The 14,828-nt window shown below is 47.2% G+C and overlaps 1 protein-coding gene across 5 annotated transcripts in view; it reads left to right on the forward strand.

Annotated features, from left to right (window-relative positions):
• The window catches only part of MAP2K5 (mitogen-activated protein kinase kinase 5), a 251,876-nt gene that overhangs the window by 207,683 nt on the left and 29,365 nt on the right, over positions 1 to 14,828 (forward strand). For all 5 annotated transcript variants that reach the window (XM_040969749.1, XM_040969747.1, XM_040969746.1 and 2 more), the window contains 2 exons: positions 2,280 to 2,341; positions 5,132 to 5,177. In XM_040969749.1, the coding sequence (XP_040825683.1) occupies positions 2,280 to 2,341; positions 5,132 to 5,177 (108 nt within the window). The remainder of the gene's footprint in view (positions 1 to 2,279; positions 2,342 to 5,131; positions 5,178 to 14,828) is intronic.

The raw sequence follows: 14,828 nt of genomic DNA on the forward strand, positions 1-14,828 counted from the left end.
TCCTACTTTGAAATGAAGCCCACATTAGCATTGTGCTTTACACCTAATCTCTGTGGAAGGCCCATCCGGAATCTTAGCCACCTTGGTAAATATATTCAGCCACAGGAAGACAGCAGGCTTTTATTTTCCTGAATACTGCATGCCATCCAGAAACAACAGGGCAATCCGTAAAGGAATGACTTAGAGAAGCTTCCTAAACGGATCAGAAACCATCGTTCTTGCACCCCAGACTTTGAACTATCATCTCACTGATGGTTTTAAAGGTCATAAAATGATATTTCTTGAACTGGGTCTTGCATGATCTCACAGGCTCGGTGATATATATATATGACTTTCTTAGACCAGGGTCAGGCCCGAAATTGATATCATGTTTTATTTTTGCTCTTCTGTGACCACTTGACGACACCTTTATCGAGGACATGTCACGTCACTGCGTACCTCATGTCCTGCACGTAGACCTCCTGGTCAGTGCCCACGTCTTGTATCTTGTCTGCGCAATGCCTGCACGTACTCCTTTGGACCGGGCAAGATTTTATGGCAGTCCCGTTTCCCTTTGTTTTCCTTTCCTCTTGGAAGCCTTTCTCCACTGATGAGAATTTTCCATTGAGAATTACCAACCTCCTTTCTTGGATGTGCAGCATAAATCCAAAAAAGGACAAAGATATACACAAACCAAAATCCCTTGTGTTATCTTTTTCTTTTTTTTTTTTTTTTTGCCCCCACTTTCATCTAACCTCTTCAGAATTTCCCGGCTCTGCCTTTCTTTGGCTGCTTCCCTCACTTTCCTATCCTCCCTCTATTTCTTTTGATTCAGTCGTATTTTCCAGCACTTTCCAATTGTTTGAATTGGAAACAATGCCTTAATAAGAGTTCTAGTTAATTTTCTGTCTTGTAATTACCGATCTCATTTTTCTGATAATTGGCCACAGCAATTATATGTATATTTACTAATCACATAGGAGGCTTGCCATTGTATCTATCTGCCACCATTGATGATGACACGCAGATTGCAGAGGTGCTTTTATCATCTTCTTTTTTCCACTACATCAAAGCTATTTCCCCCTTCGTTCCCCATAATGAATACATGCATGCATTTGACACAGTTGTGTGCTAGAGAAATTGTTTGGCTCCCACCAAATGCTGCATGCTCTGAGTTTTGTTGCCTGCAGCGCTAGAAGGTTGTATGTAATGATATATTGCTCATCCAAATGGCCAAAGCACTCCAAAGCACAGTGAGATTAAAATAAGTCATTCCTTTGTTAATTTAAATAGGTGCATGTATCATACTTTGCCAGGGCACTTTGTGCAGGGATGTCAGGGAGGAAAAAAGCCGCCGAAAGGTATTTTTAATAGCAAATGAGAATAGATGAGAAGGGAGTCATTTGCAGCTGCCTACTTTGTGTGGCTCTCTTATTCCAACTGTAGGTCTAATGAGATGACTGTTAAAGTACTCTGCAGCGTAATTTCATTACATCCTGAGCGGTTACACTATAAACACAGTGGTACTCTCTGTCATTCTTGGAAAAACTCCTAAATTCTGACAGCCTGCCTTCGCAGACGTGCGCGAGGCCAGCTCCCTGGGTCACGGGTGGAGCAGCAGTCTGCTGCTGTGTGGATTTGTGTGGTCGCCCAAGTGGGAGCTTCTCATTGTGTCTCCGTCTCCTAGGATGAGTTTGCCTGGTCAAGGAGACTAGGATGAGGTTCGTGTTCTATAACAACTTCCCCTACAAAAGGCCCTTTCTCTGAAAGAAGACAAAGAAAGAAATCTGACCCAAATGAGTCCATTAGAGGCAAACCATTAGGAGCAGCTGAATATACAAATAAATGTAAATAAAAAGAGAAAGTGTAAATAAATAGCAAATCCAGGAAAAGAAGCAAAGGTCACCACAAGAATAATTTCACAGCTCTTTGTTAATTACAAGACCATTTGTGTGTTACTTAAATAATCATTAATTTCTCATTTACACTTTCCCTACCTTCTTTCCTACCCTGTGGCTATCATTGTCCTTTTATCACCCCCTCCCCCTCCCTTGGTCTCCTGTCTCTCGCCATCGTAACACGTGCGCGTGTGGCTTGAGATTGGGCAGTTTTTACCTGACCATGGGGAAGAGGGTTTGGTCTGCTTCCGCAGCTGGGTGAGGTTTCAAAACCATCCTGTTCATCTTGGATCTCCTGCTGCTGCTCAGACAGGGCCGCCTGGGGTGAGGAATAGAGGTGACAGACGCAGAAAGGGCAGGAATAGCTATAACTTTTGGTGACTTGTGTCTCCTCTCTCCCAGGATTCGCCCGTCCTTCCGGTTGGAGAGTTCTCGGAGCCATTTGTACATTTCATCACTCAGTGGTGAGCCTGTTTGCCAACATGCCCTGCCCTCAGTGTAAACGCCACATGCCATTAAGCACTGCTCCAGGCCTCCTCCTGGCTCTCCCCACTTCCTCCTGGAGACCAGAGGGAATTGGGAGGGGAGAGGGAAAGGGGTTGGGCAGCTGGGGCAGCAAAGCTGACAAAATTGCTGAAATTATGTAAACGTTATTTACACAAAGGGTTGTAAACGCACTTCCAGGCTCTTCCTGTCATAATAAACAGCCAAGCATCAGGCTCCTTCTCCTGAGTTCTTAGGCTGTTTGCCATCCTTTTTTTTTCCCCCTTTAAGAAATACACAATTTTATAGTCCCTATTGAACAGACATATGAAGCTTGTTTTTATTAATGTAACCTCCAGTTACCCATAAAACCGTCTGTCACTTAGTGGAAGCAGCGTAGTTTATTAATTCATTGGATTTTCAGTAAATAACTTTTATCTTGGGTTCTATTTTAAACACAATCCTACGGTCCCCTGCCGGTGAGTTTCGATGTTTCTGAAAGACTAGGAGAATGTAGACACACAGGGCCCATGTTAGGCCCTCAGGAGCTGCACAGAGCCACCAGGCTGAGATCAAAGGGTCCTCAGAGTCCCCAGGCAGCCCCACACCCACACAGAAACAATCTATCTTTTGTTACCCCTTTTACCACCATCACTACCCCACTCCTGTCTGTCCCACAGGACCCACCTGCCCTCTTCCCCCACCCAGTAAGAGAGTTCCCCAGGAGAGAGGAGGAGGTTAGAGTGCAGGAATGACCGTCCTTATCCTGGGAGCGGGGACAGACTTGGGGAGCTTCTTGGAGCTCCTCCCCAATGACCCAAAAGTCCCTTCTTCCCCAGAGCCACCTCCCATGGTGGAAGTCCAGGAAGCAGACCCTGCCCAAAGCCACCATTCACAGTGGGGTGTGGCATAGCAGCCAGGCAGCCCAAAGTCCTTACCGCAGGCGAAGGCGGTGATCACATCCGCTCCTCCCCTCCCCCTCCCCCATGATCCATCTGATGATTACGCTAAAGTGAAGCCAAGACATATTCCTTAATATAAATGTCAAGCTTTATCACCTTTTTGAGTAAGTGTAATATGTTACCTCTTAATAAAAATGTCTCATACGGTTTTTATTCTATCTGGGGGGAAAAAATACATACGGGAGAGATTTGTTTCCCCCGATTAAAAAAAAAAAAAAGAATTGTATTGGCACTGTTTCTATTTATTTAAAATACTTGTATAATATTCTGTAGCCTCTGAAAAAAACTGTTTTTACTCTGAAAATATTTTCATTTCCAAAGCATGCTCCTTGTTAAAAAGAAAGTGTGCATATGAATTTAGTGCTGCAGTCCTGGACTGCTTTGTTTTACCCAGAAATAGCTACTTATCTCCTTTATATGGAATTCCTAGAAGCACATCAGAGGGCTGCCTCATTCTGAAATATAGAAATGCAGAAGTGTAGTGCACTTCCAGCCTTTGGATGCATCTGATTCTGGCCCCACCTACCCCAGAGGCCTTGGTTTTGGAACCACAGTGTTTGTCTTACTGTTATATGATCTGAGATCTACCTGGAGGAACTGCCTGCCTGTGCAGCCTGGGGAAAGTAGATAAAGCTTTACCACCTTCCTCCTGTGTGTGTGGGGGGGGAGGGGGCAGACAAAACAGAACAAAACAAAAAACCCAGCTGTTGGATTAAAGTTATATGGAGCCAGAGGAAGGGATAACCTGCCCTGAAGTTTCCACAGATGTCAACCAAAGCAGAACCGATAGTGTGTAAAAACCTCCCACCCCCCCAGAGATGCAGCCACTTTGGGAGCATCACAGAATTAGGACTGCTACCAACTCCACTGGCAAGACAGCTTGAATCACTCACTAACAGGTGCAGGGTTTGAGAGGGAAGGCACATGTCCCCGGTATCATTCATGGTTCATAACTATGATTCTTGTTTACCAGATGATCATTAAATCTCTCTATTAAAAAAAAAATGCTGTCAAGCCGACAGCAAGATTAGTAGAGGGTCTTCTGGCTTGGTGGGGATGTCTTATCTAATATTAAAAGCCTCTGTGTGGCATTGTGGGTTACAGAAACTGCAGTCTCTTCTCATCCCACAGACACAGATTAAGACAGACAGCATGTGCACTGGATGACCCCAGTCATCTCCACACACTGCAGCTACTAATTATACCTACTGCATGGAAGGCCAGAAGTATTTTACAAGAAAAATGTGATTCTGTAAGCAGATTAAACAAATCGAGCTGTCCCACCCAGGGCTGTGTAATGCAATGCAAGTGGAGATCATGTGTAAAAACTCACTTGTGATTTCGTGTCATTATCTGGATCTCTAACCTCTTCTGTCACCTGTCACTCAGAGCAAAGGAATGAGACGTGCTGTCATTTGGCTTGACACTCGTCTTGCTCTTCTAGTGGTCCTATCCTAATTACCCAAAAAGATTTATGTGATTTCCTGGGTTAAAGTTTGGAATCAGTCAAAAGCTGAGTCATGGTATTGCTACTTTCTTTCACATTTATTTCAAAAGCAGAATAAATTTGCATTTATTTTTTGTATTGCAAAGTAGCTTAAAAAAAAGAGAATAAAAGCAAACTTTACATTTCCAATGAGTAAAATCCCTGAAAAAACTTATTTCATTAAAGGCTTTGGGAATAGACGTCAATACATTGGCCAAAGTAACATCCAGATTTCAGGGGAAATAGTGCTGGAAATGATAGCAAATGTAGATACCAATAATACAGGTAATACAAATTGGTGGCTTTTTTTTTTTCCTTTTCAGCATGCGAAAACAGCCGAAAGAAAGGCCAGCACCTGAGGAGTTAATGGTAAGTGAGTCTCCAGTTAGGTGTTGATGTTGCATAATCTGGCAGAAAGAATGAAGTGAGTTCGGCAAGCCAGTGGTGTGAGCCCGGCCAGGCAACGTGATCTCCTTCAGTGGGGCGTGCACTTTCCAAGCTCAGACCTTCATTTAACAGTTCCCACTTGTAAAAAAAAAACTCCCCACCATTTGGAAACTCATGGCAGAACTCGTCACACATGCCTCCACCGAGAGTCCCAAGGGTAGCCCTTGGTTCCCACTTGCTACTTGGAGGACAGATAACCCAGAGCACGGTCAGCATGATGGGTTTCCACGGGGCCCTGCAGGAAATTCTGAGTATGGTGTACATAGTCCTGGGTTCCTGTGGAATGAATTGAGACAGACTGCAAAGGCCCAAGTCGGTGTAGATCTTCCTTCCACCCTTTACAGTCAGCGGTGAGGCTGCTGGCGCCATGTTCTCAGCCAGGAGCCAGCTTTCCTGGATTGCAGATAACAGTTTTGCAGTGAGGCTGGGAGAGATCAGAGACTCCCTAACAGTTCCCCAGTGGTCACTGTTGACTGTAGATTGTTGACTTGATGATGCACAAGCTGTTAGACTAGCCATTAGCACTGGTAAGTAATAATTACCATCTATTCTTTCTAATGTTTCACGTACCACTCCCTGCCTTTCAATCACTACAGTGAGAGAAAACACAGGCCAGCCTGCACCTCTTGAAACCATGTGCATTTTGCAGACAGCAGGTCAGAGTCGTTCCCCCTCCACAGCCCAAGCTCACAAACACGGCCCCACCCATCCTTTTGTACACTGCAGGTAGCATCCCCAAATGGAAAACACCAGCACGCCTCCCTTTGGCACCCTGCATGCTTTACAGCTGCAGCTCAATCTCAGTTGGCAAGGAAAGTCCCAAGTTCAAGTTCACCCCCACAGCCTCTCCATACCTGTGCAGGTCTCCTGTCTGCATGTCTGGAATCAGTCTTTTTATTTTTTTTTTTTCCCTTGCTCTCTCTGATGGTTGGGAAATTCTTGCAGTTAGTCACATTTGAGAGAACTTGGAACAGGTCCTGGAGAAAGAGACCCGTTTACCTCAAGCATTATGATGCTATGGCTGGGTGGCTCAGCCATTAAAACAAAGAAATGCAGTTTCATAAACCAGGTAGCCGTGGGTAAATGCATGCATGTTTCAACGCTGCGATGAGCTGGCCACCTATAAATAAGACATCTATGGATTGCACACACCCATAAACATGGACAGGGCAAGGGGGAGATGTATGCATGGGTAAGGAGCAGTCCTCCAGGGTGGGCAGCCTGCTAAGACAGGCCAAATGGTGAGTGCTCATGCTGCATCAGCAGCCAGGGGAGGTGGCTGTGTATGTGGTCGTGAATGAGAAAAAATAAGACAGACTTGGATCTCTCCCTTTCCACCCTCATGAGTGCCATCCCACACTTATAGTGCATCCCTGTCCATTGTCAGTAAAACACAATGAAAACCATAGCCATGGCAGGCACCACCACAGGAAGTCCCGTGCTCTACCTCATTCAGCATTATTTCTAGTGCCACTTGCTGTCCAATTTCAAACATGTTTATCCCCAGAGATATAGCAGCCATAACACCCCTGATTCAGTGCGGGCTCAGTAAGGAAGAAAGAAACATTTAGAAAGACACGCAGTGGCCATGCTCCTGGACCTGGAGCCCTTCCTGCCTTTGGCCCAGAACTGTAGGACAACCAGGTGATGGGAAAACAAAGAGAGCTGTCTTCTGTCCTAAGTACCCCAAGTCACATCGTTGTCGTAGGGACCCAGTCTTAAGGAATCACTTTCTTTATTCCTCTCCCAGCATATTAATGGCTTTAATTTTTCCTTTTTTTCCTCTCCGCCTACAACCTATTTGATGGTGCTCCCGTCTGGAAGCTGAGGGCCTCCTCTGGAAGGCATAAATTGTAGAACCCATTTGTCACTGTGGGTAGGGGGGCCCCGTGCCTCTCACAGAAAGCACCGTTCATCTCTCGAGCGTGCGCGGTGGCTCCAGTCAGCAGGGTACCAGCGTGGGCTGCACAGCTTGGGCCCGCATCAGCTGGGAGGGCCTGCAGGGTTTCCGAAGTTTCCCTGCGGGTGTGCATTTTCCGAATCCAAGGAGTCGGGTGGCATTCTTAAGAGTTGTGTATTTCCCATTCAGGGACTCTACATGAATTTCCAAGTGTGGCCTAGACCTGTGACCAGTCCCAGCACTCATCAACCAGAGTACAGAGTGGGCCACGTCGGCCCACTGACTTCTAGCTCTAGGGAATCATGCACGTAGTGGCCACTCAAGCAGTTTTGTGGAGTCACAGCGATCTCTGACCTTGTCAGCCTGCAGATTCCAGCCAGAACACTCAGTCTCTCTGGCTGTCTGTCCCCCTCTGCTTTGTGTGGTTGTTGTGCAGATTCAGGTTTCATGGCCCAGGTGGAGGTATGGTAACACTGGACCAAAATGCCCTGTTGATTCCTATCAGCAGTGGAGAACACGGTGCATATGAGCTGGTGTGCCTTTCTGGCATCGTGGATGTAGACATTGAGCTACGTCCAGCGTCCATTCACTCAGCAACAGCAGCAGCATCTGTGTCTTCTTACGGGATGTCAAAACCAGGGCAAGAGTGGAAAGGAGGCAGATGGTGATAGACCACGATATGTGGAGACCTGCCCTAAGTCTAGTGGAGGCTGGAAAGAAGAGTAAGCTGTGCACATGGACAGGGCAGGTGCAGTGTAACTAGATGAAGTGGCTGTTCTGAATGGGTTCTGTGGGACCCAGGTGGGGAGATAGGGCCAGGCTGTGTGGAGGAGACAGTATTTCTAAAGGGCGTTAGTCTGGGTCATTGTTTAGCCTGGTGGGGAAGCCCCCGTGTCCTCCCTTCGGGCCCCAGCTCCTGACTTCAGCTCCCAACCAGTGCAGACTCTGGGAGGCAGCCCTGAGGCCTCAGGTCCTTGAGTTCTACCATGTACATGGGAAACATGAATTGAGTGCTAAGCGCCAGGCTTCAAGCCAGCTCAGCCCTCGCTGTTGGCAGACATTTAAGGGGTGAGCCAACAGAAAATTCTCCCCTGAAAATAAAAATTTCACCCTACGTGAGTAAAATAAAGAGGGACCTTTCATAGGATGGGTTGCATATTAGCAGAGACTGTTCCTGGGTATGTTCCAGGAAGGGATCACGTGAGTGTGTTCAGGGCAAGAGGAAGCCTATCCCTGCAGTTATGCAGAAGCTCCTGTGAGGCTGATCTGGTGGGACTGGAAGCCCACACAGGGGAATTACAAGGAGATGGCATACTCCCAACCAGTGGGACTGTCACTCCCCAAACCCACTTCAGTGACCAGAGTGGCCCTGATGACAAAAGCAGTATATGCACCAACTAGCAGACCCCCACCTGATCCTGAGGTGGCCATCATGGACTGGAGGACGTGGCCTTGCTTCCCTTACTCAACAACCTGTTGCAGCTATAAACCCAGCACAGGGCAAGCAGACCAAGAGGGTCCCCACCCCCAGCTCTTGCCTGTAACAGTGACTCCATTATCCAAGAAGCCACCTGAGGTCATGGAGCTGGAGCTGCCCTAACACTGGGCTTGAGGGCCAGCAAAGGCCTTCAGGGAACAGGAAGTCAGGCCCCAGACAGACTCATAGGGAGAAGCCAGCTTCAGCCACTGGCAGGGTGTGTGTTATCTCAAAGGAAGATGCTGAGCGAGGCCATTTGCTCTGAGCACTTGCTCTTCCTTTAGGGGCCCCTGGTAGTTTAGTCAGACCACAGCAGGTGGTTGGAGAGGAAGAACCAGATGGCTCCACCCTCATCACTCCTGGACTTGCTGTCCGTTTGCATTTGTGTCCTGCTCTGACATCGGGACGTCTGGAAGCACATTCTAGAATCGCATGCCAAGGCCTGTGCGTCCATGGAGGGCAGCACTTTTCTGGGATCCCCAGCTCTGTATCACCTGTGCTTAAAAGGACTATGATTCTGAGTGATGGTATAGCCCCTTTGCCCCCTTCCCACATGCTAAATAGAGCTGGGTGACCAGGACTTGGCGATTGGCCCAGGAGAGAAGCAGTCATTCACGTAGTGGATGTGAGGAAGGCGGGGGGGACTCCCAGCCAATCCTGAACGCGCACCTCCTTGACCCAAGCCGGGAGGGCTCAGACTGTGGGCAGCCACACCATTGCTCTTGGGACTCAGAGGGCCAACAGTCTTCCTGTGCATTTAGAGTCCTTCCAGAGCTCCCCGTATCTAAGCTCTATTTAATGGAATCTATGCATAGTAAGTAATCAGGTCAGGAGAAGAGCGTCCCGGTTTGAGATCAATCGCCGGCTAATACTTTATCGAGGCCACTTTATTATCTCATGCTGATCCGATTCCCACTCTCCGCCTCCTTTGTAGCATGCACTCCGGGCCGCGGTGCAGGTCCTATCACATACATATTAAAAACATATACCCATTCTATCTGTATGTAAATGCGTGAGGCACAGCTGGGTACTGCAGAGGAGTTTGATTTACTAATAGTTATTATCTGTTCTAGCTGTTCAGTGGCAGAGAGAATTTCAGAGAAACAAGCTGGCGCAGAAATTGTCTTTATGCTATTACTAGACCGCCGTAGTAATTGTTTAAAAACATGGGCTTTCTCCCGAAGTCCTATCAGTGCCTGCTACCAGCTACATTTCCATGGACATTCCAGAGCAGGGTGGCTGGCTGTGGCAAGCGAAGAGCTGTTCCTAGGTTTGGGTATTCCATCCAACCCCTCAGGAAGAAAGACCACGGCACCATCTACCATTGAAATGTGGCATTTTGCTCAGAAAGCAAGTAAATAGTGGGACTGGAAAGAAGCATGCAGCGCGTGGTGTGTGCCAGTCTTCAGCTGGAAACCAAACAGTACATTTGGATTCCTCTCCTCTCCTTTCCCCAGCCCAGCAGCTGCAGACCCAGAGCGCCTCATTTCTCTGGGAAGGCTTTATGGAATAAGAGGTGCTGATGTTTGGGGGCTAATAAACACCAAACGGCTCTAGGAAAATCTGCTTAAGCATTTCACTACTCACAACGAGATGTTAACTTGTTTAACTCCTCTAAATTCAGTTGTCACTGGGAGCTTTGTTTCCTTTTGTTTTTCCAAACCTGCTGGTGATTACATTTTCAGATCGCTTGGTGGGTTGCTTGGTTGGTTGGTCTCTCGGTTAATCAAGGTGTATGGTAGATTGGGCATCTGGGCAGCCCCTTTTAAAATTCAGATTAAAACCACATTGGGCTTGTCTCGCCAGCATTCCAGTGTGTGACATTGGTATTCATACCAAATGGCTTTGTTTGCCATTATCAGACACAGACCTTCCCAGCACCAAGACAGAATGCACAGTGTGATTTGACTCAGGCGTTTGCACCAGGGGAAATGATTGTTAGTGAGGAAGGTCTGCAGAGAAGGGAGAAGGGTCACGGACAAGGATCTTACCCCTTGCTGGCTGGCACTGTGTGCTTACCAAGGAGATGGCTCTCTTGCTGCTTCCTTGGGGCCTCGCAGGGCTTGGTTAAAGTGTGAAGTAATTCTCCTACTGAGTAGAGCAAATGGGTTCTTTCTTTCTTTCTCTCTCTTTGTTTGTTTGTTTTCTTTCTTTCTTTCGAACGGCAGAGAAAGAGAGAGACAATCAATTACTTTCCAAATAGCTACAAGGGCCAGGAGTGACCAGGATAAAGCCAGGAGCTTGTCTCCCACGTGGGTGCAGGGTCCCAAGGACTTGGGCCATCCCCAGGTGCTTTCCCAGGCACATTGGCAGGAAGCTGGATCTGAAGTGGAGCAGCTGGGACACACACTGACATCCATACAGGATGCTGGCCAATCAAACAATGACGTAACCTATCACGCCACAGCAGAAGTTTCACTTTATCTTGATCCTGAGCCTCAACATGCTCTCTGTGCACATTTCTGTGACCCCCGTGGGTAGTGCTTTTTATAACCACTGAGCTTGTGAGGGTCCAAGCCTTCTCACAAACACTAGTGATGACAAACTAGTCATGAACTTGGCTGTGCAGAGTCTTCAAGAAGCTCATGGGAAATTTGCAATATCTTTTATCTCTGTTTCCCATGACGTTTTTGAAGTCCTGCTACTTCACCACAGACAGCCATTGCCTGTGTTGTCACTTGGTGTGTTTTCAAGTGGACCTCTGGAGCCAGGCACGTGTGTCCGGCCCCCCATTCTTGCAGATCCCAGTTTGGCTTCTGCGTATTCATTTGAAGGGGCATAAACCTCAGCTTCCAGCTCTGGTAGCAGAAAGGTACCCAGCTGGAGTTGTAATTTTGAGTGAAACTCTTCTGTCAAGCACCAACAACATCTCAGGTGTGGGAGCTCCACAGAGAGCCCACCTGACAGGGGATGATTTTTTTTTTCAAGTTCTGAAGGCCATTAAAGTCATCTGTTTGTGTCTGCTTACAATTGGGAATGCACTAGTAAAGAAGTTGATCTCAACGTTTTAATTGCACATAATTACAACAGCAGAGACGCTGTCTGGTTGCGTGCGATCGCACTAAATCAGACAGCTTTAATTTGAATTTTTGATGACACATTAGCACTTCAGCAAGAACAGAGAGATTATAACCCCAGAAAACAAGCTTTGTTTTCCTGTAGATGTGACTGCTTCATCTTTCCATGAGATGCTAGCAAAGGAATTTGTGCATATTATATATGTGTGTGTATACGTACACTCACACACACAACAAGAGAGATCCAAGTACATAAAATCTGCCTCTCTTGGCCTTGTTTATCTGACAGTTGTTTCCCAGTTAAGGATGACTTCTTTCTGCTATTGTTGGCCAAGTCAGGTCTCCTAACCCAGTGGTGAGCTGCTTGTGTGAAACTGCGCTTGTTTGCATCTTGTTTCCAGGCAGAGCAGCATCCGCTGGCCACAGGAGTATGCTCCTGACAGACATGGAACCTAGCTAGGTGAGGTGGGATGAAGGATTCGCAGGGGCTCAGTTAGGCCTTTGAAGAATGCCCCACCTTAGCTCCTCACTGGCCGCCACTCAGCCCACTGGCAACCTCTGCCACTGGATGGTATCCGCAGCCTGGAAGCCTCCTCTCCATCTGCTTGACCAGCCTCATCCTCTTTCCCCCCAGTTCATCACCTCCATGGGATAGGGTACCTTCTTGAAGCCGTACAGTGCGTGTCGTACCTAACTTGGAACAGCATCTAATTACACTTCATCTTACAAGGCATTCAATATAGTATGTTGGTTCCCACCCTGTCAGCTCATCAGAATCTTCTGGGAGGTTTAAAAAAGGAAAGAAAAACGTGCCTAGATCCCAACCCAGATGAAAGACTCTGGCATTTGGGTCAAAGAGCAGGTACTTTTTAATTCTTGAGAAGCTCTCCTGGTGGCTGTACACAGCAGCCAAAGGCAAACATCACTGCTGGTTTGGCACTCTTTTCTCCAAGTTGATTGTAAGTTCCTGGCAGGGAGGACCTGTCCTGCTGTTACTCAGACAAAGCAGGATTTACTAGTCAGCTCATGCTTCCTCCTCATTCCCAGCTCAGTAAAACAGGTACTGACTGGTGAAACTGACCCTAGGACCAGCCATCCACAGACATGAGTCATGCTACATGACATGGTCTGATGCAAGGCCTTTGTTTGACATGCCACCAGGAGAAAGCATCCAAGTAAGTTCATGTGGTACCAGAATAATGCAATGCTGGGGGTGTCACAGGGTTTACAGGGAGATTCAAAGTATTGCCCAAAGTAGACAGTGTAGGCGGAGCCAGTCAGAACAGGCACCAGTGTTCAGCCATCCCACTCTATTTGCCCCAGAAGTGCTCAGCAGGTGTAGGCTTTTGACCTCGCCTCAAGCACGTAAGGCTGCATCAGGAAGTCTCCAGCATCTAGAGGAGACTGCCCGCCCAACTCCATCTTTGCCCAAGGACCCCAGGATCTTACCGCTCTGGATTACCAGCCCCATGCCACCCAGTCCCCAGCTCCCCGGAATAATGTGTGAAGCTGCAGAAAACCAGTCATCCAGCCACTTCAGGTTGGGCAGGAGAGATCCTAAAGCTTGTCCCTGTGATTGGAAAATTGCCATGGCTGGTAGCAAAGTTGTTCTCCTGTGACTACACACCAATAAATAGATGTAATTCCTATCCATTATTAATGAGGTTAATCAGAATTTTCAAGGGCTAGGAAAAAATAGTCCAAGCCTCCTATTTACAGTTGTAAGTAGCTGAAATTGTTTAATGGGTTGTTTGCTTTTTAATTTGTAGCAATTTTGAGGGCAGCCATGGGGACAACGAGTTTCCAGGTCTGAAGACATACAGTTTTGGGGAGGCCAGGTCTGCCTGCAGTTCATCTCCTAAGATCTCCCTGGTCAGATAGTGACCACAGAAGCACCGGGGTCTCCTATTCTCTATTTAATTGTCCAGATTGGAGTTCAACACTGGGTCTTCTGAGACACATTTGCCACACTAGTTTCTTTCCAGCCTTCTGGTTTCCCGTTGCTCTGTTCCTTTCGTGTAAATGGGCACTGATTGGGACATGGGAGGAGAGGTACCGTGCGCTCACGTATTCATACCAAGGTTCCCCTGACACAGGGAAAGGTGAAATTTTTCAAATGTAACTCGATTAACTCTGGATGGTACACCAACCGCCTGCTGCCTCAGAAGACCCCTGAGCACCCTGCATGTCTTTTGAAAGTTGGGGGGAAAAGGAGAGATTCAATTAATCTCAGAACTTCTCTTAATCGCAGGGTTGGGTACAGAGTTGACAAAAATCTGTATAAATAGGGTACATTTTTCCACTCGTGAGGGCTGCGCCGCAGCATCCTTAATTGGATTTTCATGGTGATTGACAGCATTTGATTATGACAGTAACTTTATTTGGCTGGACTGCTTTAGCCTCTTGTTCAGCTTTTCCCATCAAAGCTCTTTTTCATCGGCGGAATCCCCAGCGGAGCAGCAGTCATTGTGGACGAGCCTTTTAGCACCTTTGTCGCAGCCGTCCCTGGTGATGATTGGGCACAGCTGGTAGTAGATAAGAAAATGTCCCCTTCACAAAGGGGCCTCTGGCTCCCGCCTCTGTGGGTCTCAATAATTTTAAGAGTGCCCCCCCTCCAAACCTGTTGAGGATTAGCAGTAGCTTTAGATGTGAAATGAGTGTTAAGTATTAGTAATCGGGAGATTAGGGCCCCGGGGACAGTACGAGATAAACAACCACAATTAAGGCAAATCTGCCGATGTAAACAAAATTTAGCGGAAACAGATGCCCTAACCATTTTGGGGGATTGATTTGAGGGCACCAAGGAATCGATTTTTGTCTTGTTTACATTTCCAGACCCCTGTGATATACCGGAAGGCTGAGTATCTCATACAGCCCTGATTTTAGTTAATTTTTTTTCCAGCGCCTCGCAGTGGGTGCCTCTCTCCTCACAGTGACCAGGCCTGAGTTTATTCCGCGTTCACAGGGAGCAGCTAATTGTCTATGAAGGGCCCCCGTGTTTAAATGGGCTTGACAGGAATTTAAATTTTGTTTCAATCAACCCCTGTGCTCACAGCCTGCTCCAGTTTCTAATTTTTAAATTAAACCTTTTTTTTTCTTTTTTCTTTTTTTTTCGGGGGGGAAGCCAGCAGCCCTGCCTCACTCTCACTCTAGGGAAGGCAAGTTGGCCACCCTGGCAC

The sequence above is a fragment of the Ochotona curzoniae genome, unplaced genomic scaffold (assembly GCF_017591425.1).
Source record: "Ochotona curzoniae isolate NIBS_2020 unplaced genomic scaffold, NIBS_Ocur_1.0 scaffold_4701, whole genome shotgun sequence".
Classification (NCBI taxonomy): Eukaryota; Metazoa; Chordata; class Mammalia; order Lagomorpha; family Ochotonidae; genus Ochotona; species Ochotona curzoniae.